Genomic DNA, 27,213 nt, shown 5'->3' with positions numbered 1-27,213 from the left:
ATACAGTGATTTGTTAGAGATGTTTGGCAAAAAAAAAAAAAAAAAGACAAAAAAGCTGTTTCTGTTCAATTATATTCAGTTCTTTCAAAACAAAAAGCTTTCTGGCTGCTTAGCTTTGAGTAAGAGCTTTGTACTGCTAGTTCTGCTTCCTTTCCGTCTGCCACTCTCAGTTAATGAGTGACTCTCATGTCAAGGATTAAATCAGAGTGTTGAGTTTAGGCTGTGTGCAGTTCAGAGAGGATCTTCTTCTTTCTGTACCTCAAAGACCTAAATAACTGAGTTTCTCTAAAAAATGCTGTTTTCTTTGTGAAATAATCACCTGAGTAATAGTTCTTGACATGTGGCAGGTCTTTTCATCCTTTTTTCTCCCAGAGTTCCTTCTAGAAGGAATTTTAACAATTCAAATGCCAGCTTAGTGCAAGCAAATGGGTAGAGACTCATAATTGCATGATGTATATCTTCCCTTATGCATGCAGGGGAAAATCTACCTGTATTTGTATGGGTTTTCTTACCTGCTAACTTTGTCTTTCCTGTCTGCCAGGCCTTCCTCTTGTCTACCTTAGAACTAGGAGTACAGCCAGTTTGACTAACCTAGAGCATCAGATCTATGCTAGAGGTACTGTACAGCACACAGACACCAAAAGGTGCTTTTTTCTTTGAAAGGCTCTTGCACAATAAATACTGTGCTGTATGTGGGACTTGCTGGTGGATTGGCCTCTATATTTAAAAATAATCAAAACCCAAAAAACCCTCAAGCCAAATAACATAACAGCTACTTTTCTTTTAGGCTGCTAAATTTAGTATTTTGTCCTGTCATTCTCTGGGTCCTTCAGGAAAGAATGGAGAAATGTAACCCCATGTAGGAGAACTGTCTTTGTGAGGAAGGTTATGTGAATTGTTGACTGTTCAGTGTCTCTTTTCTAGAGGGAAAGTACAGTGTGATTAAAAATAGCATAGTAATATCACAGTATTTAATTTATATTCTAAAAATATCCACCATTATGTTCAATATACATATTTATGCCTAATTTAGCATATTTAGGTACTTAAAACTTTCAGATGCCTTCAGAAGAACAGGCTGTTTTCAGTAAGCTTTAGGAAGTAAAGCATTCCTAATAAATAATTTGTTAATTTGTTTGGGTTCTATTTGACAGGATAGGTTTTGGGCAAAACCATGCAGTATGAAGTAAGATTTTTCAATTTTTGACATTATGGAAGACAAACAGCACACTTGATAAATACATAGCCCTGCAAAAAAGTTAGTGGATGGGAGAAGAGAGAGCTCTCTGGAAATCTACATCTGTTGCCTGTTCGAGTGCCCCTTAGAAATATTTTCTCTGAGTTAAAAAAAACCAAAACAACAAAATGGAAAATTTTGGATTTATGTTTCTGAAGTATTTTTCTGTTGGTTTTTTTCCCCCCCCAAAAATCAACCGAACAGCAAAACATGTAATATTTATTGCTTGGCTTTTAGTAGGGGTTGCAGCTAAATTACTAAATTAATTATGAAAAAATCCTCCTGGTAATGATAGCCTTTTTTTTTCAATCAGTAGTCTCAAAACTCAACTTCTACATTTCTTTTGAAAATCAGGCCATAGTCCCAAAAATTCTTTTTTAAAAGTCTCCAAAGATAAATTGGCAATCAATTAAACACCAGAGTAAAAGTTCATTTGGCTTCTGGTCTAATTTTGTAGAACCTGGGCTAGCCAAAAAATGATATAAAGTGAAACTCAACACTTAGAACATGTATTTGCTTTTGGCAAAAATCAGAGCTTTGATTTTCAAAGATTTCATCTTCTTGCTATTTAATTGGAAAGAACTTTCTCTGTAAGCTTTAAGTCTCCGTGGACAACATGAGAGTACATAGGAGTTTGTTGATTTGGAAGAAAGTTGTCTGTCATCATCAGTAACTCCTTCAAAACTTTCCTGCCCTCCCCACATCACCCCTCCTTGCCTCTGGAAACCTTTTGGAGTGACTTCAGGTCTGGGAAAGAGATTTCTGTCTTACCTTTTCTTTAAGCAGCTGATTTGTTGTGTGTGCCTTCTTTCCACTTCTCTTATACCAAAGATGTGTGTATTGAGGTAGCAGCCATTTATATTTCTTTTTAAGTAAATTACTGGACTCGGACAGGGGTTTTGCTCTGTCCAAACACAGTAAGTATTTTCACAGATTTCATGCACTGCAGTGTGGAAGATGAGAGTAACACTTGTGCCTGTTAGAAATTTGTGCTTGGAAAAAGGCAAACATGGGAGGTGAAGTATCGTCTTCTGGCATATTGCTGTCCCAACAGGTTAACAAAACCAGATTGCCTTTGGTTGCTCTCAAATGATTTTCCGTATTTTAGTAGGCTTTATCCTGTATTGGAAAATATTTCTACTTGTTCAGGCTTTGAGAATAAAAGTCCCATTTAAAGGGGGTACTGGCTAACCTGTTACCTTTAATGTAACTGTATTTGTTACATTAAATGCAGCATAAATCTTAATTTTAAGTGAATGTGTCTTTAGTATTTCATGAGCATTTGGATGTATATAAAAGATTACTCATCATGCTTGGGTTTTTAGTTAGGTTTTCTACGTGTTAGGTGTAACTGGAGGCATAGTATTTTACAAGACCTGATAAAAACAAACAAAAGAACATGTAGATTAAGTTCCGTTCCAAGGCGGGGTTGAGGTAGGGGAAGAATGTCTGTTTGCTTTGCACCATTCCTGTAGTAATTACTAGTTGTGAAAACTTTGTAAGTAATCTGGATGTCCTGTTTCTTTGTTTTTCTTTAGTTAGAGCAGGTTGTGGTTCTCCAGTCATTGTATCTCATCCCACATTAACATCTGATGAATGAATTTCTCATGCGCATTCAGACAAGTCTCTGTTCTGTTTTGTAGCTGAAATGAAGACCCCAAAACGCAGGCAGCCGTTTGTCCCCTTTGCTCTGAGGAATCACACTGGGTGCACTCTCTGGTTTGCCACCCTGACTACGACCCCAACCCGGTAAGCAGCTCTTGGGGGATCACTTCAGACGTATTTGTCTGGCACCTCTTCCATGTGAGCCAGACCCTGTTGTTTTCAGTGCTTTTGTTTTGCAGAGACCTGTAGGCAACTCCCAGTTTTACTCAGTTAAGAGCCTTTTCTTTGACGCTGAGATAGTTTTATTATTAAACAAAAGATTTTGTTTTTCAAGAGACCCAGCAGAGTGTGGAAACCAGTCATGTACGTTCATGGTGTGATTGTGTTCACTGCAGGACTAACTTGAAGTAGTCAACTTGAAGTAGTCAGTTTGTAAAATGCTGTGATTCTCTTCACAGGGCTGCCCTATCTCACAGTGGGAGTCCAGGTGTTGTTCCTGAGGAAAATGGGACGTTGCTGGATGATGCCCATAACGTCAGTGAATGGCAAGAGGTTATCACTGGGGAAGAGGTTCCATTTGAGTTTGAAGCCAGAGGAAAACTCAGACACAGGTGAAGGGACCAGGCCATGAGATGTTCTGACAGTCTTGTGTATGGAACACCCAGGTTCATAGTTGTGAGGGCACTGGCAGGTGTCACATTAGAAGTGGATTTCTTCAAAATCTCCTGTTAATGTTTAGTGTTTATTTTTAATACTCTTGTATAGAGTGAAATTATAATTTCTCTGGTAAAGCAGCAACTGTTGCTATTGGTGGAAGCTATTCCTTTATCTGAGTTGGATCATTATAAGCTTTTAGAAGGACTTGGGGGTCTCAGTTACAAATCAATGTCCTTTATTTTAAAGGACTGTTGGGGCAGTGTTGGTTGTTATCAAAGGTAAGAACTAGAGCTTGTTAACAAATGTGTAGCACGCTTTTTTTTTTTTTTGTGATATAGTTATGTGTCTGTGTGTTCCTTCGGGAAGGTGCAGTAATTAGACATAAAATCAGGTCCATCTATCCATGAAATGGAAAAACTTGAGACTTTTTAATGCTTCAGTGAGATTCTTTTATGAGAATCCAGAGGATGTTTGTGGTTTGAACTGTTTGGTGTTTACTCTGTATAACAATGCTTAATAGTAATTTAACTTGATCTAACCTGGTAGACACACACATGATCTAAGGATTCATCAGTTGCAAGTGAGAGTAAATGGCTGGGAAGAAGTGAGTCCAGTGTCTGTAGACAAAGTTGGAACATTTTTCCGATATGCTGCACCAGATAAGAACTCCTCCTCTTCTACTGTAAGTTCTGATTTTGAGTGTTTTAAAAGAATATGTCATGTAAGAGTAATGATGTCTGCAAGATTTTAATCTCAAAGCATCTGTTGTATGAGATTGTCCTCTTTCCAGTTAGCCTGGGTTGGGAGAGCTTGGAGATGCTGGGTTCCTAACTGGCAATACTGTGTAACCAAACCACAGCCAGAGCAGTCATCACTTAATCTGTCCTTGGCAGGCAGAGCTTCCAGTGACAGAATGAATGTATTAGTGACAGGCCATGCGCTCGTGGAGACTGAGCTTTAAATCAACGCAGCATTTCAGCAGCTACTTTTATTTCTTTTATTGCAAGAATGCTTTTCATGTATTTAATTTGCTTAAAATAAACAACACTGGCAATTTCCTGTAAGCCTGGAGATTGTTTCTGAAGTATGTGGCTCTGTAGACAAAATACACTTGTCATGAAGGGAAAATGCAGTTGTAATAATCAGCAGGCTGGCATTTGGTGGAGGCTCACTGATAAAAATGGTCTTGTGGATTTCAAGACTAGCTAAGTTCAGAGACTAGCTACTGAGACTAGCTAGTTGTTGAGCACTGGACAAATAGGAGGTTGAGATCTTCTTGATATAAAACAGAATTAAATTTGATTTGATACTGCTGACAAGAGCCAGTGGTCTCTTACTTGAATTGTTTCTGAGTTTTTATATTGAAGCATAAAAAGGATCATCTCTCTGTCACTTGAATGTTGAAGGAAAAGGATGCAAATTAATGAGAATTGCTGTCCAGCAACACTTCCTGTAGAATTTTTCTTTACAACAAAACCTCCTTAAGCTTCATTTCTTTGCAAAGCAGTATTACAAACAGGCTTTGCTAATCTAGTTCTGATGTGATTCCAAGTTGCACTGAAGATCAGAAACACAATGTGATGAAAGTTTATTCTTCTGTAGTAAAGTTTTGTATTAGAGCTGAGAGCAGTATCTTAAAAGTTTAACTTCTTTAACCTTCTTGTTTACTTTCCTCCCAGCTTGGAAGCCCAATAAGTAGAACAAGTATAATACATCCACAAGTCTACGTGAGTATATATTTTCATTTTTTTGAGAGCTACTTAAGTAAGAGTAGGATAACTCTACAAGTGAACTGGCTTTTCCATCCTTCTAGAACCTTTTCAATAGAAAGGAAACAAAATTTAGGCAAACAAAATGCACTTTCAAATCAGAACAAATACTTATGACTTACCATTCCTCACCAGTATAAATGTTTGAAAAATGGGTCTTAAATTCTAATATGTGAATTCTAGCATGTAAACGCATATTAAATGTTGTTTTCAGGATCAAAGTGGCCATGGCTTTGTGTAATGTACAAGGTAAAACACCACAGTAGAAGGGCAGCTGTGAGTGAAGAAAGCATGAATATTTTAAGAAAGCTCTACCTTATTTTTCAGTTTTGACAGATAGGAGTGATGAGTGATCGGTAATTTTATGAGTCTTAGACTTCAAACTACATGGATTTATTAAATAATATAATAGAAAGATGATGTGTAAAGTTCACCTCTTAGGATCTATATTGCTCTTATTTGAACTTGCATCATTTTGAGAAACGTAACAGAGTTAGTGATGTGTGGAATTGCTTTTTCATAATTTTACTGTTCTTTGAGGAGGAGGTACAGGATTATAAAGCACCATTATGAAACTATTTATACACCTTATGAGTTGCACATGGTTGGATTCAGTTGGCAAATTTTTCTCCAGCAGTTAGTGCTTCATAAGGGAGGTGTCCCTCTTCTAGATATATTCATTACCTGAGCTTTTTAATGCTTTTAAATATCTTCCAGTTTTCTTCATTGCCTCCAGTTCGTGTGGTGTTTGAAGTTACCATGGAGGGGAGCGCCCGGAAGGTGATAACAGTGCGCTCAGCCTTGATGGTGAAGAACAAGCTGGAATCTCCAATGGAACTGCGACTGGACAGTCCTTCTGCCCCTGACAGTAAGTGCTGTAAACTCCTGTGACCCATGTTCCTATAGCAGTCCCTATATACTGTGGGGAGTTCAGCTTCCTCCCCAGGAAGATTCACCACCATCTGTAATGTTTCATACCAGAATAGACCTCCCTGGACAGGAAATGGGTCAGGTTAAGAAGAAAACAGTCAGCAAGGTGAACTAGAGAGCCCAGTAGGATTTTTTGTTGCTGTTCAGATAAACAGGGAAAGCTGACATTCTGTAAAGACTAAAACTTATTTCTGTATGTAGCAAAGTTGTCTCTACAGCAGCAGTCTGGAAGGTTTTGCTGTTACCATGCAAAGGTTTAGAGTAGAAATGTAATGATATGCTGGTAATGTACCCAGAATGTTTGTAGAACGAGGTTTTTTGAAACAAGCGTTTTCACTAAAGAATTGGAATACCAACAAGTTTTTAGGCTGTTTCAGATTTACACACTGACATTAGTCTGCTGCCAGATTGTTAATAGAGCTGAAAATACCAGGTTGGTGTTTGAAACATGAATAAAGCAGGAAGTGATTTATATTAAAATTAAACGTGTTGGATTAAAAATTTGAGACTTACTACTTCAAAATTTTACTGTTTTCAGTAAAGGGGCCTCTTTTAATATGTGTGATTTCTTCTCTGGTTGCAGAGCCTGTAGTCCTTCCAGCAGTTATGCCAGGAGATTCCTTTGCTATTCCATTACATCTCACATCCTGGCGTTTGCAAGCCAGGCCCAAAGGAATGGGAGTGTTCTTCTGTAAGGCTCCGATTCACTGGACTAACGTCCAGAAGGCAGCAGAGGTGTGCAGCAGCAAGAGGGAGTGTCATTCCATGGAGTCCGAAAACAGCCGGTTTTTCAGGTAATTAAAGCCCAGTTCTTTTTCTGTAAGCTCTGATAAATGAAATCCTGTGAAAGTAAATAACAGGAAAGAGAATGCTTAGAGATGAAAGCTGCTGCAGTTTAGTGGGATGTTTTATTGGATCTGCAGTGAAGCAGTGAAGTGTAGCTGCTCTGTTTCTGCAGGGCTCCTGGAAGCCCTTCTGACAGTGCTGTTAAACCTCTGAGAATATAAAGCACACTATGAATATTTATTGTAAAAAAAAGAGAAAGTTAGAAAATAGAATGTGAACTTACATTAAATTAACTACTCTGTCTCACTGAGGGTAATGAGGGGTTTGCCAAAAGAGTGTTCACAAATACTTACTCTTTATCCTCAATGTCCTGTGCTCGGTTCTGAGGCCAAAAATTCTCTGCATAGTGAGGACTTAATGGAATTTTGTAGTTTTCTGATATGATTGCTTTAGGGTTGCTCTGAATTTAGGAAATACTAGGATAGGGATTATGAAGTTGTGTCAGGAAATGACCTTTGCACACCATATGGTTACTGCTCTATGTCAGTTTCATAGTTCATTTCCTAATACACTGTTTTTGAATGTATCACAGGGAGGAAAATAAACTAATTATTTAAAATGAAAGTTTACCAACTCAATTTTTTACCTTAACTAATGAAAAACTGAAGTGTCAAGTGGTCAGAGCAAAGATATATCTACTGGGAAGAAGGACACATTCAGCATTTATGTTTAAGTACATGATTATAGTTTACTTCAATAGTTAAAAATCTGTTTTTAATAGTAGTAGTAAAGAACATGCTTTTGCAAGTTTATGAAAGTTGGTTTTAAAGGTGGCAATCTCTAATAGCCATTTTCTGTTAGGTCTCTAAATAGACCAGTTTTTGGGGAACTAAATTAAGTCTTCGATTAAAATCAGAAAACTCATGTTGTCTTAACGTCAGACATAAATACAAAGTACCTTATAATGAGCTGCAAAGTGATTATGTGGAGAACAACTCTAAATACTGTTTTTCTCATCAATCCTGAAGTTAGAGCATCTTTGAGGACTTAGTGCAATATGGAAAGACAGGGTTTAATTATTGTGTCAAATTCATTGACTTCTCATGTATGTTGGCATTCCCAGGTTTTGTGTGGCTATAAAGAAAGAAAATTACCCAGATTACATGCCTTCCAGCATATTCTCTGACAGTGCTAAGCAGATTTTCAGGCAGCCTGGGCATACCATTTATCTCCTGCCAACGATGGTAATCTGCAACCTGCTGCCTTGTGAGCTGGAATTCTACGTGAAGGGTTTGCCCATCAGTGGGACACTGAAGCCTGGCAAAGAGGCTGCCTTGCACACGGCTGACACAGCCCAGAACATTGAGCTTGGTAAGGCTCTTGCTCAGGGACCATTTGCTGCTCCTCTCTGTACCTCCAGGGAACTTGTTTCTGCAAGGAACTATGGCACAGAATGGAAAAATGGAAAAATAGAAAGCATTTAAATGATGGTTTCATTGGGTTGCAGGGCTTCTTATTTTTAGTAACGAAGTGTACACACTGGAAAAAAACCAACCCAATACTGCCATCATTCCCCCAAATCTGTCAGCTGTCACTTAGGATGTTCCTTGTTCAGCTCTGGTTTTCCTGAGAGTGGAAACTGGAGAGAACAGTGGTAAAGAGGGGAATAAATCAAATAAGTTCCTAATGTTTTGGGTGGTTTTGCTCTTTTCTTTCTGACAGAAATAATTGGTGTTGAGAGTATGTATGGAGTTACTCAACACTGGTTAGACCTGTAATGCCTGAAGCAATAATTAGCCCTAATCAGGGTCCCTTACAGAACTTGTTTTGCTGTTTGTGACTTAAATTGAGGCATTTCTTCATGAGGTCAGAGTTTACCATAATGGGTATATTTAAAAGTTGATCAGGGTGAGCTCCATGAAATATTCAGGAAGATCAAGTTACATGAAACACCAACTTCAGTGCTTATCAAAAACTCATGTTTGTGTGGGTGATGTTTTATTTTGCTCTGCTTTGTTTTGTTTCATAGGGGTATTGCTAGAAAACTTCCCAATCTGCAAAGAGCTGTTGATTCCTCCTGGGACACAAAACTACATGGTGCGGATGCGATTGTACGATGTCAATAAGCGGCTGCTAAATCTGACCATACGGATTGTGTGTCGTGCTGAGGGCTCTCTGAAAATACTAATTTCAGCTCCGTATTGGTTAATCAACAAAACAGGCAAGTTTTGTTGTAACGAAGTGGGAAATAAGGTTTTCCTGTAGTATTTTGATTTGCTTTCTAGCCAAATAAAGCTTTTAAACACTATTTAAGAGGAATAAAGGTTGCAGGAATTTATATTTTTAATAGTGCCAGCAGCTACTGTTTGATGCATGTTACAGGAGATAACTTAGCCATTGGGTTGCTGTATTACAGATTTTCAAACATGAGCTATTGTACCTCTAAATAAATCAATATAGATTAGATCACTGTTAAAATTTGTGGTTTTCAAAGACCGAGATACCTTGAGAAGGCAACGGGTCTGAATTGCAGTGAGTCTGTGTGAACTTCCACTGGCACTTTCAGGTCTGCATGGGCCAGTCTCATGATCTGCAGCTGTGAGCAGCTGTTTTAAGCAGGTTAGATGAAAAACTAGATGCACAGTAATGCACAGTAATGGCTAATACTACAACAAAAATATTTTGGGTTGTTCCTTAATTTGAAATTTTTACCATTCTCATGTTAATTTGTACAAAGGTGATGTGTAGTTTAACACTCTTTTCTTCTGTGTTTACTTAAAGGATTGCCACTTATCTTCAGACAAGATAATGCAAAAACAGATGCGGCTGGTCAATTCGAAGAGCATGAGCTTGCTAGAAGTCTCAGCCCACTGCTGTTCTGTTATGCTGATAAAGAACAGCCAAACTTGTAAGTAAGAAGGGCAATCAGGAGGAACCTTACAAAGATGAAAATATTAAGATGACCTCTTAAATTATTAAGTTCTTTAATACTGTATTGAGCATATTGGATTCTTAGACATTTCCTACTGAAAGCTGCTTGGTTAGCCAATTCTGTTGTGTCTCAATTTATTTCAAATTTTTTTGTTTTAAATTTCAAAGATAAAGGACACACAAATGCTGTCATGATTAATCAGTCTGGAAATTGCCAAGCTTTTTACAGGACATGGCCATTGACACCTTACTAATGTGTTGAAAGGGTTTATAGCAGACATGCAGAATGAGTCGCTCAGTAAGAGATTTATCATGGCTTCAAATGTTTTTATATCCAGACACAGATGTTCTTTTTCTATCTGGGCATGTGTTTGATCACCAGCATCATGTTGCTACCTGATCCTTCATTTAAATTAGTAAATCTTTGTGTTTTCTTCTTACCCTTAGTTGCACAATGAGGGTTGGAAAAGGAATCCATCCTGAAGGCATGCCTGGCTGGTGCCAGGGTTTCTCCCTGGATGGTGGGAGTGGTGTCAGAGCCCTTAAGGTGATCCAGCATGGAAACCGGCCAGGCCTCATCTATAACATTGGTAGGTGCTGATGGGAACATCTGAAAATCCTGTGGAACTCTTGGTGAGATACAATGTCAGTGACACCAGAAACAGAACAATTGCAGCAGAGAAACATATCTTCTTAAAGGCATTTGAGGGTCCAGAGAAAATCATCAAACAAAAGATAGTATTCTAAGTAATTTTATATATTTGTTGTAAATTTTATTAGCTTAAAAATTAGTTTGCAGTTCTTTTTAATTTTACGTTTCATCGAGTGTTAGTAACTACATTGTCAAACTGTTCTGTCTGCTTCTGTGTTTTTATTCCCCTTATATGTTAATTCCAAGTGCATTTTAAATCCCATGACATTACTCTGATTAATTTGAGTGTCTGTGTACTGTAACTGGTCAGCCATGTGCTGTGTCTGTGGGTTTTGCTTAGCAGTGTCTGCATAGGCTGATGTGCAGGAATGCAGCTTCTGGAGTCCTTGTGCTCCTGGTGTACATAAAGTACAAGCAGGTTTTGGTTTTAAATTAGTTGAGAGTCTGGAAGTTACTCTACAGTGATTTTCGAGGAATTTTTCATATGTTTAAAAGTGAAATAATTACTTGCGTTGATGTACTTGTGATTGGGAATTGTTTTGTGTTTTTTTATCTTCAGTTATCTTCAGTATCTAAGTTGTACTTGAGAAATACAGGGTAACAGATGTCTTTTACTATTTAAAATGATTTTCCAATGCAAGTCAGTGGTGTGGCACAGAGAGTGCATGTCAGGAACCCAAGAAGTAACTTGTGTTCTCTGAAATATATTGTGGCAGCTGTCTTTTTCTTTTGTAAATAATAGCTTTATTTTCACCTTGTTTTTATTACTAGGTATTGATGTTAAAAAAGGCAGAGGCCGTTATATTGACACCTGCATGGTCACCTTCGCTCCCCGGTACCTGTTAGACAATAAATCAAGCTACAAACTGGCCTTTGTTCAGCGGGAATTTGCCAGAGGTCGGGTAAGAAGCTTCCTGGTGGTGACTTTTTAGTACAGTATTGTACTTAGTCACAGAAACTGTTTACCAAGAAGAGCAGGCATTGTTCTTTAAAGTATTGTTGGCTGATTATGAGGATCTTTCTCATTATTCCAATAGCAGCATCCACCTGACAGAAGAATGGCTGCGTTTGTATCTGAGAGGTGTATAGGTTAATAGTGGATTTTTCAGTGCTGGGATTATTTACCAATTATTTACCAATTTCTGTTCCTAGGGAACATCCAATCCTGACGGCTATATTTCCACCCTCCCTGGTTCCAGTGTTGTGTTCCACTGGCCACGGAATGATTATGATCAGCTGTTGTGTGTGAGGCTGATGGATATCCCAAACTGCATTTGGTCTGGGGGCTTTGAGGTCAACAAGAACAATTCGTTCCACATTAATATGAGGTAGCTGTGACCTATAAATCTTCTGCAGCTGCTGTGTTTTGATAGAAGCAGCTGTTTAACACTGCAGATAATGCAGATCAGAAGTTTACCTGTCTTTTACTGTGTTCTTGTTCAGGGACACCCTGGGAAAATGTTACTTCTTAAGAGTAGAAATTACCCTTCAAGGAGCCACGTACCGCATTGCGTTCAGTGACACCGACCAGTTACCGCCACCTTTCCGCATTGACAATTTTTCTAAGGTAAAAGAACCAAGCCCCATATTTTTTCCCTTTACTACTTTCAGTAAAAAAAGTAGAAGTTCTTCTGTATTTATTAGAAGTGGGAGCTGACTAACTTGTGTCATGAAATAAACATTATTGTCTGTGTATTTGTCTGTAATAATTGTAATTTTCTGAAGTTCTAGTAAAAACTGGTAGCACACAGCTGCTTAATCTTTTTCAAATAATAGTGGCTTTCATGAGTGCTTTAGAAGTCTTACAAGGAAGAGAAGTATTACCAATGAGAGTGATGATACTTAATCTGTTCTAGTCTCATAATTTAGATTAGCAGGGTTTGAGATGCTGCCATGGGACTGCAGACATTTTGAACCACAGATGACAGATACAAGCAAAGATGATGTTTCTCATCCCTTTAAGACTCTATTTAATTGAGACCTGAATGGAAGAATATACATATGAAATGATTGGGGGGAAAAAAAGAAGTGATCTGAACGTGTTTCAGTCATCAACTCCTAGTAAATGAGCAAATGAGAGCAAAAAGTCTGTGTGATGAACAATTCCTGTATGAACAAACTCCTCCTTCCTGACTGTTACAGGTCCCAGTTGTGTTTAAGCAGCATGGGGTGGTGGAGCCCAGGCTGTCCACTGAGGTGAAGCCCATGACCTCTCTGGATTACGCATGGGATGAGCCAGTCCTGCCTCCCTTCATCATGCTGACAGTGAAAGGAGCAGGCTCCTCAGAAGTTGTCTGCTGCATGAATGACTTCCAAGACGCCAAACAGCTTTACTATGAGAACTTCATCTATATAGCTGCTACATATACTTTCTCAGGGTAATTCTTTATATCTGTTGATGGAAATATTTTTAACGTTCACATTAAGCTTTAATTAATTAATATCAAATTATTATTCTCTTAATGGTTGCCATTCAAGAGTTTTTCACATGGAGTTAAACTTCTGTCTACCCTGTAGCTAGCAGAAGAAATGCCAGATTCTGAAGTTGTCTGGGTGTTGGTAATTTGTGTATTTTACCTCATTTGGACATAGTACTTTTGCTTTAGAGGTGCAGCTTGACACTGTTTATTCTGTCACACAGTGAGAAGGATTTAGCATCTGGCATCTGCTGTGACCCCACTGTGTGGTCGATGTGGTCTCGGAAGAGTCTGGATGTTTGGGGTCCCCTCTGGGGACTTAATTTCCTTTGTTGTATAAAGGACACTTTACCACAAGTCACACCTATTTACAACATGCCTGTGAGATTAAGCTTGCACTAGTTTATATGCTGCTGAAAACAGCTCTGGGAGATTGATACAGGACTTTGTTACTTTCCTCAATATGAGGTAGAAAACTGTCTTTGTAATTCATCTGTTTTGCCTGTGAAGTTCCGAGTTCTGGTGAGAAATCAAAGCCCCTTTTAAGAATGTACTCAAGTTACCAGCTTGCCCTGGTAATTCCTAACAAGAGGGGAAAAAACCCCAATTTAAGTGTTAGTCTGATGGGCTGTATTGGAAGTGTAAACTTCCAGTTTGAATTTTGGTGCAGATCTAATTCACTCTACAAAAGAAGCTGCTACTCTGAACAAACATGATGCTGTTCTCTTGGTGTTCCAGGTTACAGGAGCCAAGTGTAAGACCAGTTACTTCAAATAAGGATGCTGCAAATGCAGAGCTTGTCCTTGATGTTTCTCCAAAGACTCAACGAGTTTTGCTGAAAAAGAAGGTACAATTTGACTTTTTTTTTATACTACTGTTTTATACTATTGTTGCTGTGTGCTGAAGTAAAATCAAATGCTTGCGAGTAGGAGAACATTAAAAAAAAAAGTTCTAACTTCTAAAGGGTAGAGAGAGACTCCAAAGTGATGGGTTTTTTTGAGTTGTGGTAGTGCTTCCGTGTAAGACTTTTATAGGGGTAAAGGTGACAGAAAAGGGAATTGGAATAAAGTAGTAAGGAAGGTTGTAAATGCCTCCAAGACAACTGAATGTGGTGGTTGTGTGTTAGATATTCTCATGAAGTTACAAGGTAGGACATGCTCCCTTTTTGGGAGCAGTGTAAGCCAAGTCATCTGTTTCTGCAGCTCTTAAGAAATAGAAACTGTGTTTAAATATTGCTGAGTTTAGCAAACAGCTTGTAAATGCAGCTCTGCATCTAGCTGCTGTTACGTATTCATTGAATATCAGAGTTCAATCAGAAGTCTTTATCCAAACTAGTTCCTAATTCTAATTCAGGGCTTTGAAGTTAAATATATGCAAGTCATTCCAAGAATTATAATTCAAAGCCTCTGATAGAAAAACAGAAAAAAATAGTTGCTCCATATTATATTTAAATGTTGAATTTTTCTGCAACAGGAGCCAGGAAAGCGATCCCAGCTCTGGAGAATGACAGACACAGGAATGCTTTGCCATGAAGGTTCTTCAGTTCCTCATAACCCCCACAAACCTTCTCCTCGCTCCGAGGACTCCAGTATGATTTTAGATATCGCAGGCCTGGCAGCTGTCACAGATAACAGGTATTGAAATACAGTTCCTCAGGAAACTGATGGGGGTTTCTAACTGTGTCTTTGAAAACATACTTAATATGATATTCTCTGAATAGGGAAAGACATTGTTCTGAAGGCATGTGAAAGAGCTGGATTTTACCTGGTTTTATAAACAAACCTCATGGTCACCTGTGTGACTTGGAAGTACTTGTAAAAGCATGGCTGATGCCTTTCCAGCAGGTGACTGTAGACAGAGCACTTCAGAAGAGAGATTAGAAAAATGAGCTGGGACAAAGTAAATGTTCAGCATTAACCCAGGTGCAGAGTAAAAGTGCTGAGGTACATCCTCTGAGCACTGGAGTGTCCCCTGCAGGTATGAGCCCTTGATGCTGAGAAGGCCGGATCGACGACGCAGTACGACCCAGACGTGGAGCTTTCGGGATGGGAAGCTGGCCTGTGGTATCCATGGACTTGTTGTCCAGGTCAGTACTGATTATATGTTGAACCTGTTTTGTTTGTTGCTGATGTAGATGACAAAGTCATTTGGGCTTAGTATTGAAGTGAACCAAAAGGTTTGAGGCAAATTCAGAATACAGAGCAAAGCAAACTTGTGCAAACAGCTTATGTTTTAGGTTTATATTTGAATGTTCTTATTAATTTCAAATAACAGAAGATCTTGCACTAATAATTAGAAATTAGAAAAGTCTTTTAGTTAGTACCCTGATACTATATTGATCATTTCGTGATCAAATTACTGCAGCTTAGTAAGTAACTACTTGAAGCATCCAAAAAAGCTCTGTATTGACGTCTTTAGATGTTGACTCAGTAAGGATTTACATTCTCATCTGCAGGTCCAGGGTTCGTCTTTTAAAAAGCTTCCTATCGTTTTTGAAAACTCTTCAGGAAGGACTTTCCAACGTCCCTTGATGATGTGATAGCTTCAGTTTTAAATGTGCAGTGGGAATACTTAATTCCCACTTAACTATCAATTACCCACCTAATTATCAATTACTTAATTATTGATCTTGGCTGTTTCTTTTAGCTGCCAACTGATTAAACATTAGTTACCAGAAACTTTAGTAATATCAAGTAAAATGCTCTGGATTGCTCTTCTTTTCATTCCGAAGATTAAGGAGAGGAAAGTAAAATACAATTTTAAATTAATATATGTAAATAGTCATCTGAAGTATTTACCTATCACTTAGTTAGTTAATTTTCTTTCCTTACTCTTTTTTCTTTCTTCAGGCAAAGGGAGGAATACAGGGTCTTCATGATGGAGCTGAAGTTGTTCTAGGTCCTGATACCTCACTTGAACTTTTGGGGCCAGTTCCACCTGAACAGAAGTTCACAAACCAAAAGATGAGGCCTGGCTCAGGAGTACTGGCTGTGAGAGTCATCCCAGATGGGCCAACTAGAGTTCTGCAGGTGACAGTCCTTCATTAACTAGAATCTAGTTCATTATTTGCTTATACTGGAAATACTCTTTTTCTGTATTACGTCTTCAAATCCTTATGAATGACTGCCTTTGTAATGACATGAAGGGGGTGGGAATATCATAAGCCAGAAACAGGTACTACAGAAGTTTTCCTTGTCCTTATTTTTTTAAAAAGATAATTTTCTAAGGTAGGACAATGTAGCTGTTATTTATATATACAAAAGGGATCTTGTAGTAATTCACTTGTTTTCAGATAACGGATTTTAACCAACGTAGAAATGATCGTTCATTCAGTGAAGGAGAAGAGCTTCCAGTTACGGAACAAGATCTGCGGAAGTTCAAAAATCCTGATACAGAGCAGGAGTTAGAAGTAAGATATGACAACTAGTACTTGTCTTTTCCATTTTCCTTTCTACATTTCAGGGGGGGACGATGGTCAGTAACTTCTCCTGATGATGACCTCGTGTTATGAACTTGTAGCTTTTCCTGCTACAACTTCTCCTTCTCAGAATTTGGGTTAATATGCCTTAACCCTCTTGATTCTAAGACTAATTCAATGCTGCTCAGTCTCTCTGGAGATGATCCTAAAAAAATAACTTCTTTGCAGAAATATGTATTTGATATCACAGGTTTTCTCAGTGTTGGTTTGTTAGTGGTGGATTTTTTTCCCCTTTTTTTCTCAGGTGCTTGTGAAACTGGAAGGTGGAATAGGATTGTCTTTGGTCAACAAAGTCCCTGAAGAGCTTGTGTTTGCAAGCCTCACCAGAATTAATGTCCATTACACTCAGCTCTCGACCAGTCAGGTGCTAGAGCTCAGTGTGCATGATATACAGGTACTTGCCATTTTGAAACAAATTCATTTATTCATGGGTCTTCTTCGGTTTTTTGAGTCATAATAGGTTTGAAAAATGTTTAGAGCTGTGTGACTGAGACTTTAATTCCTAAATATCACTGGAGTTTCAATTCTGTTTTCTGTCCACTGTGTAGGTGGACAACCAACTTATTGGCACCACACGGCCTTTTATGCTCTTTCTGACGCCCAGGATGAGTGAGAATGAGCCCCTGGACCCTGGGCCTGCTGTGCAAGTCAATGCCATGAAATTTCCCAGTAAAAGTGCACTGACCGATATATACAAGGTAAACCACAATGTTTTTGTTCGTGCAACATAGGTATTACTTTGCTTAAATGACCTTTCCTGTTCTTAATTTTTACTTGTAATCTGAATTCAGTGGTTTATGAAATACACTTTGTTGAATCAGTTCTGAAGCTTAGAGGACACAGTGTCCACCTTCTCACATTTGTGGTGTTTAAAGCTACAGCACAGTGATGAACAGGGTAATAAATATGTTTAAAAATATAAAAAATCAGTCCAGACCCCTGTCTGTCCATGTCTGTGACCTTATTTTTCAAGGTAGTTATTCTCTCCTGAGAACTGTAGCACAGTGAACCAGAATATCTGTGTTTTTTGCTCTTCAGGAGTTGAGTACAAGGTTATAAATTCTCTCTGATAAGCTGTTATCTTGCTGCATAAACCCTGTTCTGTGCACTGCAGCCTTTTGGAAACGTTGGTTATAAATTTATCCACCAACTGTGGTATGTATTGTGAGAGCAAAACTGAGTTGGTTGTCAAGACTTACTTTCTCACTTGGAGTCTTCACGCATGTATTTTAACTCTGTTTTGAAAAGCAGCTGATTCCAGTGTTGGAAATGCAGCTAAGATTTTGAAGTGTTAGGATTAGGTAATAAAGCACAATGCCTTCCAGAAAATTGAAATAATCTTCACTAGTTGTAGATAACTTGAAGTGAAGAAAGCTACCAAAGACATTTTGAAGGTGGGAGTCTTGCTACAAATCCACTTAAGTGAAATATTCCACTGGAATAGAGCACGTTGTCCTTTTTAATAGCTTACATGGATTATATTTCTGGTGTTAATGCTGTAAAATGAGACTTGTTTATTTCTGTAGCATCTGATGATCACTGCCCGAAAGTTCACAGTTCAAATTGAGGAGAAACTACTTCTGAAGCTGTTGAGTTTCTTTGGCTACGACCAGTCGGAATCAGGTGTGGTATAAAATTGCACAGCCCAGATTTACAGTGTACAGAAGTATTATGATCTTTGCATATAAAATAAGTAGAAAACACCAGCACACTCTTGGCTGTTTGGAACCTCCCACTCTTGAACAGAGCTGGAAATGCTTCAGTGGCCCCTGTGAAGCTGTTCATGGGTGTTGTGCCTGTTGCAGAGCTCAGGTGATTGCCCAAGTACAGCCTGTCTCTGGAAGGAGTTCAGTATTCATTTTCAGTTCCTGTATCTGGATTCACCTAAATTGGGATAAAAGAAATTGTGTTATTAATTTAGCAAGCCACTTTGTTTAGTGATTTGTTTAGTTTGTTTATTTAACCCAGGGCTAGAAGTGGGATCTGTGTTAATTTGTTCCTTGGGCAGTTCCTCTTGCTTCAGTGCAAGAAAATTTTGTCTGACCTTTGTTGTGGCATCCATACCCCTGGTTTTAATTGTAATGTAAGTTTTCTTTCGTTCAATGAGGCAAGACAGACCTTTTCAATCTTCTGATCTCATAGATGCTATTCTAATCCTCCTATTTTAGTGTTTATCTGTGCTTTGGAAACTTTATGAAATGTTTGTTTTGGAGTGGCAATTGAAAATATCACTTCTATTATGCAGTAGCCTGTGTACCATTACATAATAACTGTCACAAGAAAGTAATTATTTTTGGCATGATTCCAAATGGGACCAAGCCTACAAGTGATGCTCCAGAGTTCTGTCTTGCTAATCCACACTATCCTCTGAATTGTCTCTGGAAAAATAACAGTATTGCATTTCACAGAGGACTTACAAACTTAGATCTCTAATGATGAGGAAGAAGTAAAAATTTTGAGTCTTGCTCTTAGCCTTTTAACTAATCTGCCCTTTGTTCTGGTTTACCCTGTTGCTTTTGCTATTTTTTTTCCTTACTGTACATTATTTGTAGCTTATCCACTGATGCTGATGCCATCCAAGATTCAGACAAAAATAATTTTCTCATTTACAGTCAGCATGTTTTATTGTTCATAAGTCTGAGTACATAAGACTTGGTCATCTTTTGTCTTTCCCCTGCTTCCTGACACCACCCAGGTGCTCTTACAAATAACATGAGCCTGTTAATGTCGACCGAATTTGAGTCAGTCTCCATGTAAATTGATTTATTGGATGTCTTCCATGTAGGCATTTTGTCCATTGTGTAGTGAATAATTGAAAGCTTTCCTTGTACATTATATTCTTAGTTGAGTGCGTAAGGAATTACAGAGAAAGTAGAGAGAGGAAAACAGACTGTAAGATCACAACGGCACAGTAGGAACATTGCATGGTCATGTGTTATCTCCTTGTTTCTGTGTGCTGATAAAGATAAATTAGAAGTGAGCTCACATAACAGGTTTTAGAGATGCAGAGCAATCTGACAAAAATTCTTGAGCTTCAGAGGTCAACTTCATGTCACAAGGCATGAGTAATTTTGCTGGCTACACCAGCAGTCACACATACTTTTTATTTGTACAGAGGATTGTTAACTCTTAACAGAGTGTGCATTCCTAACCCCATACTTATTTATCTTTAATTGGTTCTGATTCCTGTGTTTTGTCTGGATGCAGAGGTTGAAAAGTACGATGAGAACCTCCATGAGAAGGTTGTTGAACAAGGCGGAGGACAAAAACGATACTACTTTGAAAATCTGAAAATCAGTGTGCCTCAAATCAAGTTGAGTGTCTTCACTTCCAACAAGCTCCCTTTGGATCTCAAGGTACACCAATGCATTCTCAGAGTGGGCTTCCAGTAAAGAGAAAGAAAAGGGAACAGAAGCTTTAACTTAATACTCTTTAGTTTCCATTTACTTTTGCATTATCTAAGTTACAAATAATAGAAGTTTCAGCAACTTCTGACATTTAATTAGCATAATTTCCAGTCTCTTCTGTAATAGTACTTAATTTTTGTAATTTCAGTTGAAGCACAGCCAGCTGGACCTAATGACTCACTGCTTTACAGAGGACCTTAGTTGCAATAATGGAAGTGTAAAGAGCTTGAAGGGAATTGCTATCATAAAATAAGAAGTTACTCAACTTAGAGAACAGAAATACAGGACAACTCTGAGTGTTTTCATCCAAAAAATGTTGTTTCATTGGAATTGGAGAATTTGCATGAGCACTGTGCAATATGGTCAAAAATTAAAGTAAATTGAGACTGATTCATATGGTCATAAATCTGGCACAGTTGGTAAGTGAACCAAGGATTCCAGATTCTAGCCAGAACATAGTCTCATCCAGTGTTCCCAAATCGTGTGTTAGGACACACAATTCCTGGACACAATAAAGTGGCAGCAGTGAGTTTCCACTTCAAAAATGATTAATTTAGCATTTCAGTCAGAAATATTTCAGTTCTCTCTGAGCTAATACAACTGCTTTCCTCCAAGGTGGGAGAGCTGAAACAAAACCAACCAACCAAACCATGAAAAACCCTCCCTATTCTGGAGGAACTGAGCTGCTGCCTTTTCAAAAAACCAAAACGGAGATACCTGCTGGGCTTTTTTGTCCTTGATATTAAGGACATCATGATGAGAAAGCTTCTAAAGAAGTTTAGTTTTGTGTAATGAATGTCTGTCATGGAGTCTTACCAAGAGGATCCAGAAGATCACCAGTCGTGCATTCTTGTATTGCTTTTACCAAATCCTTGTGCAGAGGACAGTTCAATAGCTAGCTGGGATATTCCTTGCCTGTGATATTCCTAGGTATGATATTCCTTAGCCGTGATAGTCCTTACCACTAAATAATAGCAGCATAAATAATAGTCCTGAATATGTGTTTGCACTTTAGCTTCAACACAAAAACCCTTGTAATGCCATTAGCTGAAATGCAGACTGAGGAAACAGAGCTAGTGGTGAGTGCCTTTAAGAGCCCAGCACTGTGCACTGTTTTGTTTGGATTTCCTACCACCTTTGGTACAGGATTGCACATGGATCCATCTTGGCAGCTGTCAGCAGTGTTCTCAAGAGAAAACTTGGCGTATACATTTTCCCCCATAATGTTAACAGTCCCTACATATTCTGTATATTGACTTTCACAGAAAGAGTTCCATTCAGTTCTGTAGCACAGGAAAGTTCAGGGTAGGAGGGAGAGAATAATCACCGTAGAGCCTTTGTGGAAGTTTTTCTAACTACCTCTGATGTTTCTGGCTTGGACTTGGCTGTCTGGTAATTTGGTGTAGACAGATTATTTTTATTAGGTACCAGTATTAACAAAGTTGCCTTATATAATATCTGATAGTTAAACAGGAAATTACTTCCTACCCAAGTGAATAATGAGGACTACTCTGGTTGGTCATCCATTTACTGAAAAAATAAATAGCTCTTTTCTTACTCGCAGACTTAACTCAGACCTGTAACTTGCCTTAATTGCCTGCAGATGGCACAAAACCTCGTGTTCCCTATACCAGGCAGCTTTGGTGATTAATGTGTAAAGATATCAGTGTGAGGCTTCTTGCCTTCTTCAGAGTGTCTGATGTTGGTGAGTGTACAGATGCCATTATAAAGACCTGAAGAAGAAGAAGACTCTTTCTGTCTTAAAAAATTAGATTTTTTACAATTTTTTTTCCAAAATCGTTTTATTCATGTGTGTATCTTTAGATGTACAGCTTGTCCACCTGAAATGTAGTTTTTTGTATATAAATTGTACAAGGTACGTATGGCCTATGAACTAATGACAATCTTAGTTTTCTTCCTTGCAAAATAATGGGAAAAGCTAGTTTAAAGAATTTCTGTACACCATATAATGTTAAGATATGAGCCACAGGCTTACAGTAAATTATGTATGTTACTTCAGCTCATCCTGACATTTAATCCCTTCACAGAAGTTCAGCAGAGTGGAAAATAGCCAGTTTTGTCAAGGAAATTCATTTAGGGTTGGTTTAATTGAAGATTAGAACAGTATAGCAAAGTTATATATGGAATCTTAGACACATTTTGGTTTGAAATACTCCTATCAGGTGTGGGAAACAGATTGCATTTGGGAAGGTTAGTGACTCTTGAGTTATTGAAGAAATACAGTGCTAAAAAGGAATCAATACTTAAAATTAAAAGATTTGTGGGTGATTGCTCTCTGTATCAAAGTGTCCACACTGCAGTGGTAGAGAACTCCAGCAGCTTCAGAGAATTTTGGTTTGTTACCCATTTAAAGGTAAATTCACTTGGATGCTCTGAATGAAAAGCAGAGAAAAGAATTACAGTGGCAATATCTTTTATTTACTCAGGCATTGAAAAGCACACTGGGATTCCCTCTGATCCGATTTGAAGATGCTGTGATTAATCTGGATCCTTTCACTCGAGTCCATCCATATGAAACTCAGGAGTTCATCATTAATGACATTCTGAAACACTTTCAGGAGGTCAGTGCGATGGAGATTATGTCGTGGCAAAGGTTGAACTTCTCTTGGTTGAGGAGTTCTCCACCAAGGATATGGGAGCTCTCTCCTGACTATTAAGTGTTAGTGCTGTTTTGCTTCTTTGGTATATGGAGAAGTAGTATCCCAGAAGAATTCTAAGAATACACTGCATTTTAAGATGAAACTATTGTTAATTTTACTGGTATTTGTGTGTTGCTTTCTCCAGTAAACCTACCTGGGTTGGCAGAAGCTTCTGTTGTGGGTGGGATGGTTTTTTTTCCATCGACCTTGCTCATGTTAATGTGATCCATAAGAAATACTTCATTCTTCCTCTTGATTTTACAGGAGCTGCTGAGTCAGGCAGCAAGGATTCTAGGTTCTGTGGATTTCCTTGGCAACCCAATGGGTCTACTGAATGATGTCTCAGAAGGTGTTACTGGACTTATAAAGTATGGCAATGTGGGTGGTCTCATTAGAAATGTCACTCATGGAGTATCAAACTCTGCTGCAAAGGTAAAAATTGTGATAATAAAGTTTGCTATAACAATAAGCAAAAAATAGGCAAGAAGTCAAATAGAACTATTGACCATGCTTAAATTGCTTTATGTCCTGTTTGTTTTGTAAAAATGGTGTTTGAAGTGTAGATTTTGTTTTTCATAAATGCTTTTTATACATCCCAGGGATGCCAGAAACAGGAGTCAGTCGACCACTCAAAACCCTATTACTGCTGTACAGATACTTGCAGGTTGAATCAACAGTTAACCAAAATGAGAAATAATTTGCTCCTACATGCAAATGAACAAAGCTGTGTTAAATTGTGTATGTAATCTACATACAGAAGAGAGAGAGAGCACTAGAGGAAGGTGGAGTATTTAAGGGGTTATTTAGTATAACAGGAGTTGTTAGCTGTTATTTTTGAGAAGTGATTAAGCTGATGTGAATAGCAATTATGCTGACTCTTGAGGTTTGGGGGTTTTTGTGCCACATAGCAACAAACTAAGGAATTTCTAGATTGCTTTGTATTTATCTGTGGTTTAATTCTAAAGTCTCTGCATGGTGAACACTGTTTTGTCCTTCCTGATAACAGCTGAGAGAATTCAGTTATATCAGTGAAAATTACTGTATTTAGTGCCCAAGAGAGGGATGATCTGAGGCAGGAGTTAGAAATAGGAAGAGGTTTGGATCATGGTTGATGCCGTACTTGATGCTGAGCAAACATACATGTTGTGTCTGCACAACCCTTCATGGGTACAACTGTAATAATGCTTTTTTGACACAAGGATGTGTTGCTAAGTTTGGTTTTGTGAAAATTCTTTACTTTCTATTATTTTCATTTTCCAAGTGGGTAACTTTGTATGTGTGTATTGTCATGGTTCATCCTTTAACAACCTTTCCCACTTACTTGTATACAAGGAAATCTGCTTTTTCCCCTCCTTAGTGGAAAAAGGTGATTCAGAAGATTCAGAGTCTCTATAATTAAAGAGAGCTCGAGACTAACATTATCAAACCTAGACCATCACCAAGTGCACAGCTGGGTCTGACCCGGAGAGCTGAGCTATGAAGAAAGATGACATGCACATTCTCTGTCATAATTATCTTGTTTGCAGCATTAGCCTATTTTCCACAATTTCAAGAAATTCAAACAAAATGCCATGTTGATATTCCTGTCTCAATCTCCTAGTCGGTGGTTCTGTAATTCTCAGCACTGCAAATACAAGCTGATCCAGGCAGTCTGGTAGGAGACTTGCTGAGCTTCTGGAAGGCAGCTGTATCTGTCTGCAAATGAGTACTTTTGTCCATGCTTTCTCCTCGTGGTTGTAGTCTCTGGTGACCCATCCACTCCACCCAATAGAGTATGTTTCTTTAGAATTTCCTTTCTGTAAAGTGTTGTTTCCTCATCACAGTCACATCTGCAGCAACAGTCTCATAAATCTTCCTTTAAAAGGCACGAGCCTTCCTCTGTTTCCCACAAGGGCAAGGTCATTCCTTGAACTTTGGAGTCATTTGTAACCAAGGGGTTTGTGAAGGAAGATTTTCAAAGGCAGAAGGGCAGTTGGATGCTCAGTTCCTTTCAAAATTCAACAGGAGCTGAGTGCCTGCTCCCCGTTTATACCTTTGAAAATCACGCCATGTCTTCCCAGGTATTTTTTTTCTTTCCCCTTGATATATCAGAAATGTCTCTGTGATGCAAGTCTCACACAGTTCCCTTTTCAAAGCTTTTTATATGGTTTATGTATTTGTCCTTTTGGAACAAGGAGAGCAATCTGTAATTTAAGAAGGCTTAGTAGTACATTGTGGAGCTCCTTGATGAGTCTTCCTTCCAAAGGTTGAATCTTCATTCTGATGCATAGAAGACAATGGTAAAAAAGGCTCCAAATAGTCAGGTTGAATTCTTCCTTATGTGTTGCACTGCTTTCAGGCATTTAAATGTGCTTGAAAATTAAGCCCAGAATGTCCGTATGATAAAAAAATTGGCATTTCAAGTACAGTTTGTGATGTGTTATGTACATGGTACAGCACAGAACTTTGTCTTTTACTTTCTGTTCTACCTTGTGTGTGCCTTATGAGTGTATCTAGGATATGTGAAGTATTGGTAAAGAAAATTACGTGGAGAGAAAAAACAATTTGAGTTAGTCAAGAGAAACAAAACTGAAACAATAGGTCATTTTCATCTTGCTGTTGGTGCTCTGGAAAGGTATTTTTAGGTATATTTTCACTGCATAAATTTTCACCTGATTCAGCTGTGCCACAGAGGGCTCTTGTCTTTGCAGCTTATTCTGTGGATCTGGTAATTAAAGGAGTCAAAACTAGAGGAGCCTGTGTCCTGCACAGGCACTGAGGGTTGGGAAAAAATCTCCATTTTGGTTGTTTGAGTACCTGACTTACGAAGTGTCTAAAATAAAAATCTATCCTAGATTTTAAGATGAGTTAGCTATTAAGGTGTGAGTAGATAAATGAAGAAGAATACTATAATCATGGCTTTTAAAGTAACACTGCTCAACTGAATCAAGAAGTAAGCTATTGGAGTTGTATCTGGTTTTGTCATTTTATTGCTTTTCTATTTTATAGTTGTGCTGATTATCCTTGTAATGGCTTTTCCATGCATTTCTGAGCATGCAGTGGGTAATGCCTTCTTTCAAGTGGAGAGCTGTGGTGTATTTAAATTGGCACAAACCCTTAGGTTAAATAAAGTTCACTACAGACAGTTTTGTAGTTTTTATCCCTTGGAGACTCCCAAGTTCTGTATTTTAAAAAGTTCTTTGATCCTAAATATAGACACCTGAGGGAATTTCATTCCCTCTGAATGGAGCCTTCTGTAGTTGCCATATGCGTAGAAATGTCACACATTCTTGGCATCCACACTTTTTTTATTTCCCCTGTTAGGCATGATAGAACTAAATCCTAAGTTGTTCCTGTTTCAGATGTGTTTCAATTAGAAATGAATATTGAACACTGAATTAGCAGCTGACCAAAACTGTTCTGTAGCCTGTGTTCTCCAAATAGAAAAATAAGTGTGGTTGTATCTATTACTGGCAAATAGGTGTTGTGCTGACATAGTGAAAGTCCTGGTGGTAAAGGATTGAAAAGATTCAAAGCTTGCCAATACTGTATTTAATGTGGCCGATTTCATTCTACCATGAATTCTATCTTTTAGGAATTATGAGCACATAGTAGTGTCTCTGTTATGACTCTGAGGTTAGGATATAGGATGGAAATAATTGGTGTGTCCTTCCCTTCCTCTTGAGAAAAATAATTTAATGAACTTAATGAAAGAGCTTAATTTTCATATTGAACTTTGAAGTTTCCAGTTTAATTAGGCTTCTTAAGGAAAGGTAAACCATCAGTCACAGCTGCATTTCCTCGTTAGGTTTTTCGGAAGCATGCAGGGTTCTGAGAGACAGGCTTCCTTCCAGAATCAGGCACCTGAGATGCTAAAACTTCCCTAGAGGGGAGTTGCAACAAATTGCATTTGAGTGTTTGTTTTCTTTTATGGCTGATGAACCTTTCTTCCCTGGACTTTCACTCCATCTGTTTATTTCAGCTGAGTTCAGACTGATGGCAGAGATGCTTAGGTGCTTAACAGAGGTAGGAAAAGACGTGGCATGTTAGAACCGGGTAAGAAAACTTTAGGACTAGTAAGGATGCAAATACTGTTTCAGGTGAGTGTTTGGGCATTTGTAGAACAGAAGCATGAAAGCAACAGAAAGGGAAATGGGAGTTTTAACCCTCCTTGTAAGATAAATCAAAGCAGAATCTCAGGTGGTTGGCAGTGACAGGAAAATAAAGATAACTGAATGGAAAATAAAGAGGAAGTAATAAAGGGATTATTTAAAAACAAACCTTGAACAAGTGTTTGACTCACATGAATGTTAATTTTAACAAAGTTGGCAGTAAATGCAATGAGAAGTGGCTGTAGCAGAGCACAGAAGGAAGGTGCAGTTTGAGCAGGCTCTACCCAAAAACAGACAGAAAGCTTTCTAAAACAATCAAAGCCGATGGTTCCCTTTTGTTTAAAGTTTCTTAGTTCATGTAACCAACCACTCCTCTTTGATACCATTCAGAAGCAAGAACAACTGCCATTCTCCCATTTTTGGAGTCACTGCAGTTCAGCTCTAGCTTCATTAGCTCAAAATGCCAATGAAGTAGCTGTAAATAAAATAATATCTTGGTGTTAGGGACCTTCTAACAAAAGCCTTTGTATATGAAGCCTGAGAAAGAAATAATACATGGTGGTGTTTTCCTCCGAAGAGTCTTAAACAGAATC

At 38.3% G+C, this 27,213-nt stretch overlaps 1 protein-coding gene across 6 annotated transcripts in view; it reads left to right on the top strand.

The window, feature by feature from the left end:
* Positions 1-27,213, top strand: part of VPS13D (vacuolar protein sorting 13 homolog D) — a 97,801-nt gene that overhangs the window by 35,833 nt on the left and 34,755 nt on the right. For 4 of the 6 annotated variants that reach the window (XM_048326005.1, XM_048326011.1, XM_048326008.1 and 1 more), the window contains 26 exons: positions 542-616; positions 2,881-2,986; positions 3,301-3,453; positions 4,046-4,181; positions 5,179-5,226; positions 5,986-6,136; positions 6,782-6,992; positions 8,108-8,355; positions 9,014-9,205; positions 9,766-9,892; positions 10,363-10,505; positions 11,339-11,469; positions 11,720-11,895; positions 12,011-12,134; positions 12,710-12,945; positions 13,723-13,831; positions 14,458-14,618; positions 14,962-15,070; positions 15,834-16,013; positions 16,277-16,393; positions 16,707-16,856; positions 17,011-17,160; positions 17,989-18,085; positions 19,670-19,818; positions 22,317-22,451; positions 22,794-22,961. In XM_048326005.1, the coding sequence (XP_048181962.1) occupies positions 542-616; positions 2,881-2,986; positions 3,301-3,453; positions 4,046-4,181; positions 5,179-5,226; positions 5,986-6,136; positions 6,782-6,992; positions 8,108-8,355; positions 9,014-9,205; positions 9,766-9,892; positions 10,363-10,505; positions 11,339-11,469; positions 11,720-11,895; positions 12,011-12,134; positions 12,710-12,945; positions 13,723-13,831; positions 14,458-14,618; positions 14,962-15,070; positions 15,834-16,013; positions 16,277-16,393; positions 16,707-16,856; positions 17,011-17,160; positions 17,989-18,085; positions 19,670-19,818; positions 22,317-22,451; positions 22,794-22,961 (3,782 nt within the window). The remainder of the gene's footprint in view (positions 1-541; positions 617-2,880; positions 2,987-3,300; positions 3,454-4,045; positions 4,182-5,178; positions 5,227-5,985; positions 6,137-6,781; positions 6,993-8,107; positions 8,356-9,013; positions 9,206-9,765; positions 9,893-10,362; positions 10,506-11,338; positions 11,470-11,719; positions 11,896-12,010; positions 12,135-12,709; positions 12,946-13,722; positions 13,832-14,457; positions 14,619-14,961; positions 15,071-15,833; positions 16,014-16,276; positions 16,394-16,706; positions 16,857-17,010; positions 17,161-17,988; positions 18,086-19,669; positions 19,819-22,316; positions 22,452-22,793; positions 22,962-27,213) is intronic. The other 2 variants (XM_048326010.1, XM_048326009.1) reach the window with 1 other exon arrangement.

This window comes from Corvus hawaiiensis, chromosome 22, assembly GCF_020740725.1.
Source record: "Corvus hawaiiensis isolate bCorHaw1 chromosome 22, bCorHaw1.pri.cur, whole genome shotgun sequence".
Lineage (NCBI taxonomy): Eukaryota > Metazoa > Chordata > Aves > Passeriformes > Corvidae > Corvus > Corvus hawaiiensis.
This window is presented reverse-complemented; position numbering and strand designations above follow the sequence as displayed.